The 13,537-nt window shown below is 38.2% G+C and overlaps 1 protein-coding gene across 1 annotated transcript in view; it reads right to left on the bottom strand.

Moving 5' to 3' along the window:
- The window catches only part of LOC121063505 (mitochondrial intermediate peptidase), a 75,753-nt gene that overhangs the window by 18,363 nt on the left and 43,853 nt on the right, over positions 1-13,537 (bottom strand). The window contains exons 15-16 of the mRNA XM_040543982.1: positions 12,309-12,383; positions 6,854-6,973 (exon numbers count right to left, since the gene is read on the bottom strand). Of these exons, the coding sequence (XP_040399916.1) occupies positions 6,854-6,973; positions 12,309-12,383 (195 nt within the window). The remainder of the gene's footprint in view (positions 1-6,853; positions 6,974-12,308; positions 12,384-13,537) is intronic.

The following is a 13,537-nucleotide window of genomic DNA, read 5'->3' as shown; positions in this document are numbered from 1 at the left end:
ATTCCATCTGTTGTATATTAAACCACTTTTCCTTTCTACTATTGCTTGCTTGCACATAAAAATTGATTATCACAGTCTCAATTCCAATTCTGTATTTGTCTTAAGAGGTTTTCAGTAGCAGAACATACATGCTCGTCTGTGCCCACATAATTTTTTTCTTTCCTAGCCAAATAAACTCAGTTTTCTCAACTTTTCTCAGAGATTTCCAAACCTATTATCTTTCCATATGCTCTCATCTTTATTTCTTCCAGGTTGTCTAAATCTTTTTAGTCATACATCTACTACAGGACACAACATTTGGCCACTGCATTCAGCCACTATTGGCCACTGGCCCCAACACCAAATATCAAAATATCCCTAAGACATATACATTTTCTTTGGCAGCATTCCATGAATAGTGCTCTTTGGGCAGTTACTGCTCTTTAAATACTTATGTATCTGATCAGTTTCCTGATGCACTACTTTGGATTTATTTTGAAAGGATGAAATTCACAATATTTTGAACACTCTCCGAATTCTTTGGATCATTTCAATTATATTTTTAATGATTTCTGCAATCTTTGTCAACTGGAGGATTTCCTATAAATCTTATAAATGAGCTCTCGTCCAAATCATTAACAAAAACACAGAACAGCAGTAATTCCTAGATAGATGCCTGGTAACCTTCGCTTAAAATGTCCCAGCCTGAAATGAAGCTTTCACTCGCTCTTTCAGCATGTTTTCTGCATGTTGCCTCAGCCACAACCCCAAAGTTTGCCCAAATAATTACAATTTGCGAGTGTCAGAAAGCTTGCTAAGTCTAGAGTTATGCTATCATCTGTCTCCTTCTTATTCCCAAGGTCAATCACTTTATTAAGATGAAAAGTGTATTTTGCTGTCTCAGATGGTTCTTAACAAAACCATGAAGTTTTCTTTTACTCATTTGATTGTTCTCAAGGTGCTTGCAGTCTCCTTAATAAGTGATTCTACTACTTTTTGAGTGATAAAATCTGAACAATTGGTATGCAGTTCCGAAGTCCTCCTCCCTTAGCTATCATAATAACACTTCCACTTTTCCTAAGTTTGTGAGTGATAATTCCTTTAGGTCAGTGACTGCTTTGAAAAAGTTAAATATTCTGACTACCTAATCAAAACTCATTTTTTTTCTTTTTGAAAAAAATACTGAAGCACAGACAGGGAATATTTCTGCTTTCTCTAGTATCAGTTGTTCCTCCCTTACTAAATCCATACTCTCCTTGATCTTCTTAGTTCTTCAGTAGTTATTTAAATTTTTATTACCTTCGCTGCTTGCATTTTGCAACTCAGCTTTTCGAGCCTTTTTTCTTTTGAATTCTTGTATTCTTTTAGTAATTACCTTTTCATATTATGATCTCTATTTTTTATGATCTTAATAAAGTCTTTAAAGCTCTTGGTTCCTTAGCCCCAGAACTTCTTTATATCAGGATAATTTGTGTCATTGATTCAATGCCCTTGATAACTACACATTGTCTTTTGAATCCTCACTCATCTATTTTCTATTTCCAGCAAATATCAGGCAAGCTTCCTCTTTCTGATGAATTTTTAAATCATTATTGACCTTTCTGGTTTTTAAGCTGTTTGAAACTTCTACAGTTTTAGCTCATTAGAGCTTATTCTGTCTTCTCTTTTTCTCACTTTTACATGGCTTCTATGTTTCCAATAACTTTCTTTCCTCAGATATTCAACTATACAGGCTTTCCTCCTGCCTTGGTTCTTTTCGGCATTTTGTTGATTGGCACCAAATGTTATTCTCTCATCCGCAACCCAGTATGGGTGCTTTAAAAAAACTCTTTGCCAACAGCAACATTTTAGCTGTTCTTCTTCTTTTCCTTTAAAACAGGGCATTTAGTTTTGCTTAGGCCCTAAGATTGCATGAGTTTAACTTAGTAAATCTAGGACAAAATTGGGAAGGTTGTAGATAAAATAAGTATTACACGAAATCATAGTTTAAATTTAATAGGTAGCTACTACTTACCCTTCGTTACTAATAATTTCAAGATTCATGTTCACCACTTGAGTCAAGGTTTCAGAATTCAAAACCACTTTTATCTTCAGAGGTTAAGGGTTATCACTTATTTATTTTAAGACAGCTGCCTCATTACTTGCGCAGCTTGACTATTCTCTTTTTTATGAGTTACTGATATTCCCATGAACTGTTAAACAGGACAGCAGTTATGACTACACATTCTTATTTATCACTCCAAAGACCTAAGAAGAAATTGTAAGACAACGGATACCACAAAGACACATACAGCAGACTCGATAACAAGCTACTTCACTCGAACTGCCAGCCAGCCCTAAGTGAGTTGAGGAGCAGGCCTGTAAGGAATGATACTTTCCTCTTCACTGCAGCATCACAACTGATAGTGATCGTGACCAGTACAAGACTGCAATAACGAACTTCAAACAAACACATCATCTCCATGATCTCAATTTCTGGCCTCTGGCTTACTTAACTAAGCACGAGGTCAGGTCACCTTCAAACTCCAAAGAAAAGGCTCTTAGCAAAGAAAATGTATACAGCTCTTCTCTTGCTCTCGGGTGTTCTTAAGCACAATAAAAAGGGGACTTGGGCACCAGGTGACAATGTGTGCTGCAGAAAGATGTCTGAACCTATCTCCTCTCCGCAGAGAAGCTAGTTCTGCATGTCTACTGCCACCAACTCCTCTTCAGCTGACCAACTTACCAGATGTCTTTACTTGCACCCCATGAATGAAACCCTTATGCCCTCAGCACCCATGGGCAAGCCACATCTTCCTGTAGTACCTGACAGTTTCCACAAGCAAGCACTCCAAATTTTAGGTTGCGTATCATCCATTGATTTCTTTTGTGAAGAACACAACAGACAATCTCAGTGAGTTCAAACAAGGACCTAAGTGGAGCTCTCTAAGGTCAGGATCCCTGTCTGGGCAGAGTCCCCCCAGCTGCAGGAAGAAGAAAGACTAACAACCACATTGGTGATACACCATTTTTCATACCCTTCTTCCCTCTAGGGTATCTATAACAATACCTGCCTTGTTTTCTGTTGGCAAACTTGGCTGGCTAATGTATTTGGCCTCACAGATGTTTTGGGCTCTCCAATCACTAGCAACCATAGCCATTAAGAAATTCTTATACTGCCAACTGAAAAGAAAACTGCACTCTGGACAAAAATATATAAGCATAATTAAACCTGTAACCTAATGCAATTTTTAGGCCACCAGTAGAAGTGGTCCTTCTGAACTAATGTGTGTCAACATGCTAGACTGAAAACTTATACTAGCAAATTATTTAATGTTCCAAAAAATATCAAAAGGCTCCTCACACAGCAACACATTCCCTTCTACCACATGTAATTACAATGATGTGTGTGGGTTAATTCCAAAACTGTATTTTATATTCAACTATCACACAAGAAATCCTTCCATGTTTCAAAAAAAAAAAACTTAAGGCGACAATTTTAAAAACTGCAAAATGGACTATTTGGCAGCAATCTACAAAAGAACAGAGATTCACTGTGCCTCACTCTTCAAAACCAATTCTCCTTACAATCACAAGTCAAACAAGCATCTCCCATCAAGATTAGAATGAAGAAAGGTTATTAAAACAAATGGTTAATATACAAGTCCACAATATTTTTCTGAAAATAAGAATCAAAACTTCAAACTACTTCATTATTTCACAAATAAAAATCACCTATGATGATTTGGGCAGCTGGTTTTATTGTAAAATTACTTCATTATTAGGAACTTTTTCCTGTAACTGCAGGAGGCTGCAATCTCCACTATCAATGCAGAGCTTCTTTACCCTGTGTCTCATTTTTTGTTTCCCTATTGAACCAAAACCCACAGCAGGAGATAGGAATTATTATGCTTGGCGCAGGACTAACAACGGATGACCGTTTCAAAGGAAAGTAGATTTCAAGTCTAAACTTGGGGGACAGGCAAGGGACTAAGTAACAGATCATGGGGAGAAACTTTGGTCGTGTCTCGGGTTGATCAAAGGGTCACCTGATACTTTTTAAGAAAGTCTCTCTGGGCATCTTGGAGACAAAGGTAGAAGAGACCAGGAGAGATACTCTAAAAGCAGACAGTGTTATCAATTGCAAGGCCAGCCACGGTAAATGGAAACTTCACAATAGATGAGAAATAAGCTATGATTTGAAGAAAAGTTTTGAGTAAAAGCAGAATACTGCATTCCCCAGAGTACACAGATTTCAACACCAAACACATTCAGGAAGAAGTGGCAGGAAAATGAGCGGTCATTATTATTTAGTTTATCTTCATTTCTTAGGAGAGCCAAAAAGAAGATTGCTTGCTTTTAGAGGCATCACATGGATTCAAGAATCCAGCCTGTGCAAAACGTCTATTCATTTTCCAAGCTCAGTAACACAGATATCTGGCAACAAAACTACCAGACACTACAAAAACAGGCAAACAGATAGATTTCCTTGCACCCTGCCTGGCAGTCGTCAGCTTCTGGACTTAGCAACAGAGCAAAGAAATCCCAGTGGAATGTCACTCTCCAGAAGCCAGCAGCAAACTCGGTGTCCTTTTGAACAGATAAGCAATGGCCAGCCAGAAATTAAGATTTGCATTCTTCAGGAAAACAAAGTCTTGTGTAATACTATTTCTCTGGGCTTCTGTCTGTGTAGTCTCTGCTCTCTTTCCTTTCTGCCTTGCGTGTGGCAGCAGCTTCTGTGACTGTCTGTGTCAACACAGCCAACGTAAATACTGCTGCACACAGCGTCAACCGTCTAAATGCCTGTAAAGCTTATCTGAATGGCAAATACAGACTTTCACAGGATTTTCTTCCTAGTATCCCTACTATTGCTGGACAGGATATTTGCTGAGGATAATGTTTTGGTTTACCTTCAAACAGGTATCACTACCTAGATACAGCAGCATTTACTTATTAGGTGTAGTTTATGTTCCTCATTTTGGAAGTGCTATAACAAAAAGATGCATGCAAATTGTCCTACTATCTGAGCTGTGTCTCAGAAAGACAGAAATGCATCTGCTGAAGGTATTTGCTGTGATTTTACTTCAAAACGTGCATCTGCATGATGAGACTGAAGCCCAAATATATTTGAAGGATATTTACTAAGTTTACTTGCCTGTGAAGAGCTGTAAGAGGGAATTGAGGTTAATTCTTATCAGTAGATAATAATGGATGCTTGTGCAGCCCTGGCAGACAATGAGACTACAGTAAATCACATTAATGCAGTAAGATCTTCATTAAGGAAGAATTACTTTTACCCAGCACCCCTAAAACTTAAGATACACAAGCCTGACATAATCATTTATAACCAAGTCTAAACCTATAGGAAGCAGGTAAAATTCCCATCATCAAAAGATTTTTTCCCTGCCAGCCTTGTATGTGCCTAGCAAAATGAGAGATGAAAATAAGCGCTGGTTTGTCTTATCATATTTCAATGTCACACTCTGAATTGAAAGGAAGGAATATTATCCTCTCTTCACTTAAAGAAACCTTTTACCTACAAGACATTTACCTTTTTCTGGATTACAAATTAAACTGCAAGCATATCTTAAACTTGGAAGAAAAAGCTGCAAAATATAGCAAGCCAAATAACAGACATGAATTACTGTACAGAGTGCTTACATTTTCATAATGTCTCAGTAGGTTTTACTGAAATTTAAATTATATTAACATTCCTGACTAGACACACAATTTTACATTCAATCAACATGAAGAACATGGACTTTCTGGCAATTCAAACATTCATAGTACTTTTTGCTGGGATGAAGTTCCATGCCAAAGCTTTTTATTCATATTGCGGCTAAGCTCATTATGAGATGTTACACTCCTTTGAAGGTAACAGCTAAATAAAAAATATTTTAAATGGAACAAAAAAGCAGGCTAACTTCCAACACAGGGAACTGCTCCATTCACCAGATAACTAATACCTGCAGAGGAATGGTGTAAAACAACACTTATAAAAGTGCTAAGATGTCAGACATCTGAAGATACCTTGCTTCTACTTTTCTGGCTTTGCCAGGCCTGCAGAAGTGTTACAGTTTCAATGAGGAAAGGGCTGGATCTGCTAACACCCTTCTCCGAGAATCTGAGTCACATTTTTGGTAAGCAAAAAGAACATTTCCTGAAAAGCAGAAAGCAAAGAAAGGAACTGGGTATTCTGACCGAAGAGTCAAACAGCGATTCAGGCTATGCTCCAGCTGAGAAGTCAGCTCCAGACAGAGCAGGGCTGTCTCTCGACTGTAATCAATGTAAACTGCACCTTCAGATGCTCACGTGTAGTACAGGACAAATGCACTAATAGTCATGATGAAGATCAAAATTATGTAGTTCAGTAAAATCAAGACTTCAGGGAACACTTTCAGCCCGTTTTCCAGGTACAGCATGAAAGAATAAATGACATGCCAAAAGTCACAGCAGTACAGTCAGAAAAACTCACTTTGAAGTTCCGCTCCACATGACTCTCTTTCACATACTGACATTCAGTATGTAAAAACAGTACAGTGTTTTGTTGACTCTTACAAACAGTCCTTTGTAAAGCTAGAATAAACCTGGTTGTCAGTGCCTTCCTTGATGAGGAAAAAGGAAGAAAAGGTAATTTAGTTCATCATGGTAAGCTACAGTCATACAAAAGTGTGTATATTAAGTAACTCTTGTTCTTTAGCTAAAAATTACCAACACTCTGGATAAAGTAAATGAAAGAAAGAAAACTTTTTCAACATAACACCACAAGAAGCATGTGAGTATTGGGACTGGGGGCAGGGGGACAAGTGAGGCTATTACTGCTATTGAAGAAAAGGTTCAACTTTTGGTACCTTTTTTAGTTGCTATGGTATGTTGCTAGCATGCTAATACTCACTGTATTAGGTACATATGGCAATCCATAAAATTTCTCCTGTGTTTCCTTTAAAATTTCTGTGGTTGACTTTTGTAGAGGATGTTTCCCATGGTAGATTTGGTCCAAGGAAGCATAGAAGACCTAAAGAGATAGAAAATGTTTGTCTTTGGCACATGGCCTTGGCATCTGACAACCAAAGTAAATAAATAAATAAATATAGAAAAGAAACAGAGCGGGAGAACAGAGGGGGGGAAGAGTTTAAATCTATCTGGTTTTGTAAATCTTCTATTTTTACTATACCACAAAAGGATAGAAAAAGGTTTTTTTTGCAGTACACTAGCCATCACCGTCATGGCCTATCATCAATACATGTTTAGGTCACTGAGAGCACTGGCAGTACTAGATCACCCACATTTTTATTTAAAGTTAAGACCCTGTCCCTAAAGCCTTCCAAAAAATCCCCCTTGAAAAAGAATACCTTAAAATAGATTTAATAAAAAGATTTAGGGTTATTCAAGTAAATACAGCAAAATAAGCAATTCTAAGATGTCTGCATGCAGCCCTAAGAACAAATCACACCTGTGGGGGCAAGCAAACACCCAGGCAGTGAACATAAGCACAGGGAGCTGCTGATGCTGCTGAGTTTTCGCTAGAGCACTCTAATGGTGTGGTACTAAAGCAGATGCTGCCTTTGTTTTACCTCCCGCAATCAGAGGAATAAACTGCTCCAGCGTAAGCTCAGCCTGAGCTCACACTGCAATAGTGAAGTACTGTGGCACAGACGTAAGGGCTGCTCATAGGCAATTTCTGTGCACAAGCATGTGAACTCTGGCAGTACACAGATGCATGACTGAATCACTGAGGTGTCTGGAGATCAGGAAAGCAGCACAATAAAAAGACTTTTCAGGTCAAGTTAGCAAAGAAGAGTATCTGGCACTTGAACAGCAAATACGAAATAAGATGCGAAGAAGACATTGCCAGGGCTCAATTTGTGCCATCACTGGAAAAAAATGGAGCATTTATTTTTTTTATATGATGATTTCCTGTTGTGTCGAAGTGCTGGAAAGACAGAAGAGGATGCCCACTGCTGTGCAAAACAATATTTTGAAGAAGTTTGGTGGATCCAGATACTCAAGCCAAAGTGTTCAGGTCAGGTTATCCTGTCGTAGACAGAATTCATATGAAAATTGACAGTAGGGACCCTCCAAAAACTTTTGTGCAAAGGATGAGGCAAATAATTTGGCCAGAGATTCATGCCCAGTCACACTCCCAGAGAAACTGCAATGCCTTTCCCAATGAGAGAAACACATTGTTTGTTTAAGAAATTACAACCACAAAATGCAGAAACTTTATGGAGAAAAGGTTATGTGGACGTTTTATATGATCTGAAAAATACAACCCCTCAACCTTTGAAAAAGATTTATTATGAAATTTGGATACAAAACCACTCCAAACTCTTTCATAATTTATTTCAACTCAACACAGTTTGGGGAGAGCTGGACACAACTCATGCTTACACCAAAAATGTGAATGTTTTCAAAGGACCATATTCCTTCAGTTTGAATAACCCATCTTGATAAATCCATTGGTAGTGTTTTCAAGCAACAAATGTGAAAACTTTTTTTTTTTTTCAAGAAAAACTGAGGGTTATAAAGGAGAGGGATGACGAAACCCCAATATGCAGGAGCTGGTTCTGAATTTTCTGCTTGCTTCCCACATGCCAATGAGGAAAAGAGGTCAGTAAGACCTAAAACTCACACGGGTAAGTCATTAATGACATGTTCTGAGGATAATTTCATGAAAACACTGCACCAAGTGGCAAACAACGACAACTCTTGTTTTAAATCAAACTTCGCAGGGGTATTTTTCCTTCATTATATTGATAACATGAAAACTAAAAATCTAAAGGAAAACCCATATTAACTCATAAAGATTACAATATTTTTACTTTTATCTTAGAAGAGAATGAGGTTTGGTAATGCTTTTGCTTGTTCTTTTCACTGTCAGAGCTAGTCTCCAAAATCCTGACTTGCTTTTTTTTTTTTTTTAAACAAAGTTTAACAAGAGTGACAGCACTTAGAGCATCAAGGGTGAGAGACTATGACCAACAGTAAGCACCATGAACAGGTCTGAAAATTACCTGAACTAACAGTGCAACAAAACTCATTTTCTTCTGTCAGTCTAGGCCTCTCTGGCTCTGCAGGAGCCATTTCACACTGACTTCGCTCTCCTGTCCAAAAACCCAAACCAAATACCAGGAACTTGAGCATCTGATCACAGAATGTGGCATCCTGCTTCAGCACAGCCTTGATCTCTTTCTTCCAACTCCCTGCTTCGTTAGGACTGGTTTGCAGTTGCTCTTCTGTGCTCCACACAAGATGGAGTGAACTGCGCTGCAGAAGACCTTCTCTAAAGTAAAATTTGGAGTCGAGTAGCTTGTGGTCAGAGAGCTGGAGCAAAAGCTCAACTCACAGCCAGGAAGTGGGGAAACAACAGCTGAAGGCCAGTGAAATGGTCTGCCTAAAGAACAATGCAGTAATAGAGAGCAAGGGAAATGAGTCATTAAAGCCAGCTATAAGCTTTCCCCCGATCCTGGCACATGTAAAGCGTGGGAAGCAAGCTATGAGCCAGGCCACCTGGAAAGCACAGTAAAAAAAAATCCAGCCCCGAAAATAAACTTGGATGAACTTTATATCCAAAAGCATTCCCATCTATGAACCACAGTTGTGTGTATTTATGCAGGCCTTTGAAATAGGAAGAGGAGACACATCCCAGGTCCGCAGGATTTTAGATGATGCCGCTGAGGAGCATGCTAACACTTAACATTAAGCAGCAGTTAGAAGACGACTTCTCATTTCAGTAAAACCCATTTCCCAAAAGACCTAGAAATATAAAAAGGCCATCAAGTAGTTGTCTATCTGCGTATAGCCTTTCCATTTTGCAGTGACATTGCTATTTATCAGCTTAACTCGGTTCTCCAGTTCCTTCTGACTCCCTGCCCACTCATTAGGATTAACATGTAAACAGTTCGGCATTTCCCACTGAATTTACTGCTGGCTTTCTGAAAGACTCCGGGACTTAATCTGCACGGCAAAAGCTTTATGAGAAGATGGATGGATTCTCATATCTTTCCTCTTGACTAACTGATTAAACGAGCTGGACAAAAATAGAAGATAGAGCTATAATGAAAAACATAGTGTAATTTCTTATTTTCACATGCCAATAGACTTATTTTCTGACCAGATGACAAAAGAACCTTTAGGCATTTTCCTCACTGCTAAAAAAGAACTGTAAGCATTTTTATTTCTTTTGAAGGCCAAATAATGCACAGCATCTAGTCGTCAGTACAGAACATGCTCTGTGCAAAGCCTGGAGAAAAGGTATAGAGTCATCATTCACAGTCTTTTCAGACTGTACTTTTAGTAGTACATGGATACTTGGGCACCTGCAGATTAAAATATGTTTTTCTTCAATGAATTATTATATTTTTCACAGAATCACAGAATTGTCTAGGTTGGAAGAGACCTCCAAAGATCACCTAGTCCAACCTCTGACCTAACACTAAGTCCTTCACTAAACCTTTTGAATTACCATGAGTAACAATACAAACTTATACAAAGGAACACGTGAACTTTAGATCTGCGATGCAATCAATTCTCTGGGACATTTTTGCTGAATTAACAAAGTAAGTGGCTTTGCCAGCCAGTGTCTTTCGAAATGAGTGCATACTTCTGCAGGCATTTTAACTGGAATCTCCCAAAACATGGTACTGAAAGTTGGAAATGACTAATATTATTCAGTGTGGCATTGTGGTAGCTTGTCAGGGGTTGAGACCAGCTAAAGTTTAGTTACATGAGAGTAATTTGAGGGCAAACAGCCTGCTTAATCACTGTGTCATTGCCAGCACCAGCCAGTTATGAGGCGCCGCAGGAATCTGAGCCCCACAGAGCTGGGTGTTCTCTCCTCACTTCTAAATCTACGGGGTCTGGAGTCCCCCGGGGACAGAGCCAGGAGCTACTCCATGGGAGGTGGGAGAAGCACCTGAGGGTTAACAGCAGCAGGGGGGGATCGCCCAGCCCAGCCCATGAGACCACCACATTGACCCCTTCCTCAATGTCCTTCCGGAGCTCGCCATCTCCCCTGCCACAGGACAGGAGCATTGTGTCATTCATTATCTACCTGTGACTCAGTGTTCTTGTTCAACAAGCCCATTTAGTCCACACACAGTCAATATGGTCTCAAAACTTAACAGGATTACAGCAAATATATATTAAAAGTTGAAAGGAAATCCATCAGATCTCTATAGAGCTGGTATGGACACAGAATAAAGAACAGGTGCACATGAAAGCACCTGACCATCACTGTGGTGGTTACTAGTCTGTACATTGTCAAATTATTCCAACAGTGTTGGTGGACTTCATAAAGGTCATCAATTAAGCATTCTCAGTATAACTTTTATTTTGATCCAGAATTGTTTTCTTCACCAAAAAACCTCTTACATGAATTAATTATATTATTGACCATATTCTTTCTGGATTCTCATCTCTCTCTCTCTCTAGAAAGAGAACCTTTCAGAGCCAGAAGCATGCATTTCAAAGTCACAGCTGAAGAGAGGGCTCTGTTAGTTTCATGTCACTGAAGTATTGCTTCAGGTTCGTTCACGCTGCCTGCACAACCGACAGTGGCCAGCAAGGCGGAGCGCAGCATTGAAAGCACATTTCACAAATCCGTTCAGTTTCACCACTGAAAAATACATGTATACACTACAAACAGTGTAAGCCTGGTTTTGATTAGTTTAACTGACATGTATACATTTACAGGTCCACACTCAAATATTCTGATTAGTTTTAAATCACTATAAATTACTGCACAGAGCAAACTGCAAATATTTAACTAAGTTTTTCTTTTAAATCAACTTCAGTTAACTAGTGCAACTCATGTTTGTAGACAAGGTTACAAACATTCGTGCACTTTTCAAACAGAAAAATTACAAGGGATTGATTTTAAGAATTGCTTCTTTGCACGTCTCAAAAATAATGAAAACCCTTAATCGAGGTATGAGCAGTTACCTCACCTAAACACTAGGTCACCTGTAGCAAGAAAAATTAAATGCTTCTGGCTTAAGGGAAAAGAAAAAAGAAAAAAAAAGAAGAAAACAGAATTACAAAAGTCGCACAACAGAAGCTTGCAGTATACCAAATGTAGCCAAACTCTCATTGTAAAAAAAGTTGGCTGGATGCTGTAATGTTACTGATCATGTCTGAGAATTACTATAGCAGGACTAAAAAAAATTAAATACTCATATAAGATAATACCCTAAATTCCTTTACTTCCCTTGAAGAAAAGCAACACTGATAATTTATTTATGGGAATGACTGATCAATCACATCTGCCCACAGAAAATAAAGACTTATGAATTTAATTACTGCTCTCAACACAGAGAGAGAAGTCAGAGACCAGAATGCAAAGACCATACCTGGAGTTGCATATCAGCTGCAGCACACACCTTTTTGGACTCGCACAGTCTTGACACCATGTTTTTTGGAAGTGGCTTTAAAAAAAAAGTCAGAACATATTTAGAATTGTTGCAAATTTGTTAGTAATGTGCTTACTATTAAAAAAGACTAAATGCAAAAAGAAAACAGACTCAGAGATACTAAAAACATCTTCAAAGTGCTTTCCATTGAGGAATTAGCAATGAAGAAGGAAATCTCATTTGCTAAAGCATTATGGCAGAAATTATCAGCCATAATTTACATAGCAGTCAAGTCTCAGTGTTTGTTCTATAAAATGATTCTACGCTCCCTTACATACTTCTTAAAAATATATTATGACTACAATCTTATGACTATAATTAAAGAACAATAGATGAGGCGGCAAAAGTCCCCTCAGGTCATCTTACTAATTGTCAAAAGTAGGTATTACAACAGATTCTCCTGCTGGCCTTCAAACACAGCTCATTTAGATTTACACAGATGCCCATGTAACTCCCAGAGTTTTCATAACTTCAACTGGGGCAGCATCTGTCCTTCTACCCTTACCCACATAAACCTGTTTGGTCATCCTGAACAGTCAGTGTCTACCCTTTGAAATTTTTAACTAAGATGAACATATTGCATATCTACAGCAATAAAATATCCATGCCAATACAGGCTGAAAGTCAGAGACATTCAAGTCATTAAGCAAACTCCTTTTGACTTTCTATCCAGATATCTACAAATACAAAGACTGTTAATGACAGATTTATCCATATCTGGATATGAATGCCTGACCTTACACTTCTTCCACTGCTTCCTGAAGCTTTTCAATATATGTTCTTCCTAGTAAGCACATTTTTTTTTTGCCAGCAGTTTTATTAACCAAACACATTAAATATGGCTAAAATAACTGTGTTCTTGCTGAAATATTAAAAAAGTTATTACAAGTTGTATAATGTTATACAGATGTTTGGTATTATACTGAACTCTAAAAGCATACCTACACTTCTACAGTGTGTTGAAGTGCTTAAGAAATAATACATCAAAGTTTACAGATCCCGATGGCAGAGCTGTATGTTTAGATTCTGTGCAAATGATATGACTTCAAGACAAACAACGTTAATGTTCACAGAATAAAAACCTAACTCCAGGAAAGTTACATGTAAGTGAGGAAAATGTTATCAATTAACTCTGTGGAATCTGGAAGTTAAAGGAGATAAGAAAAACT

The sequence above is a fragment of the Cygnus olor genome, chromosome 1 (assembly GCF_009769625.2).
Source record: "Cygnus olor isolate bCygOlo1 chromosome 1, bCygOlo1.pri.v2, whole genome shotgun sequence".
In the NCBI taxonomy this organism is placed as follows: domain Eukaryota; kingdom Metazoa; phylum Chordata; class Aves; order Anseriformes; family Anatidae; genus Cygnus; species Cygnus olor.
This window is presented reverse-complemented; position numbering and strand designations above follow the sequence as displayed.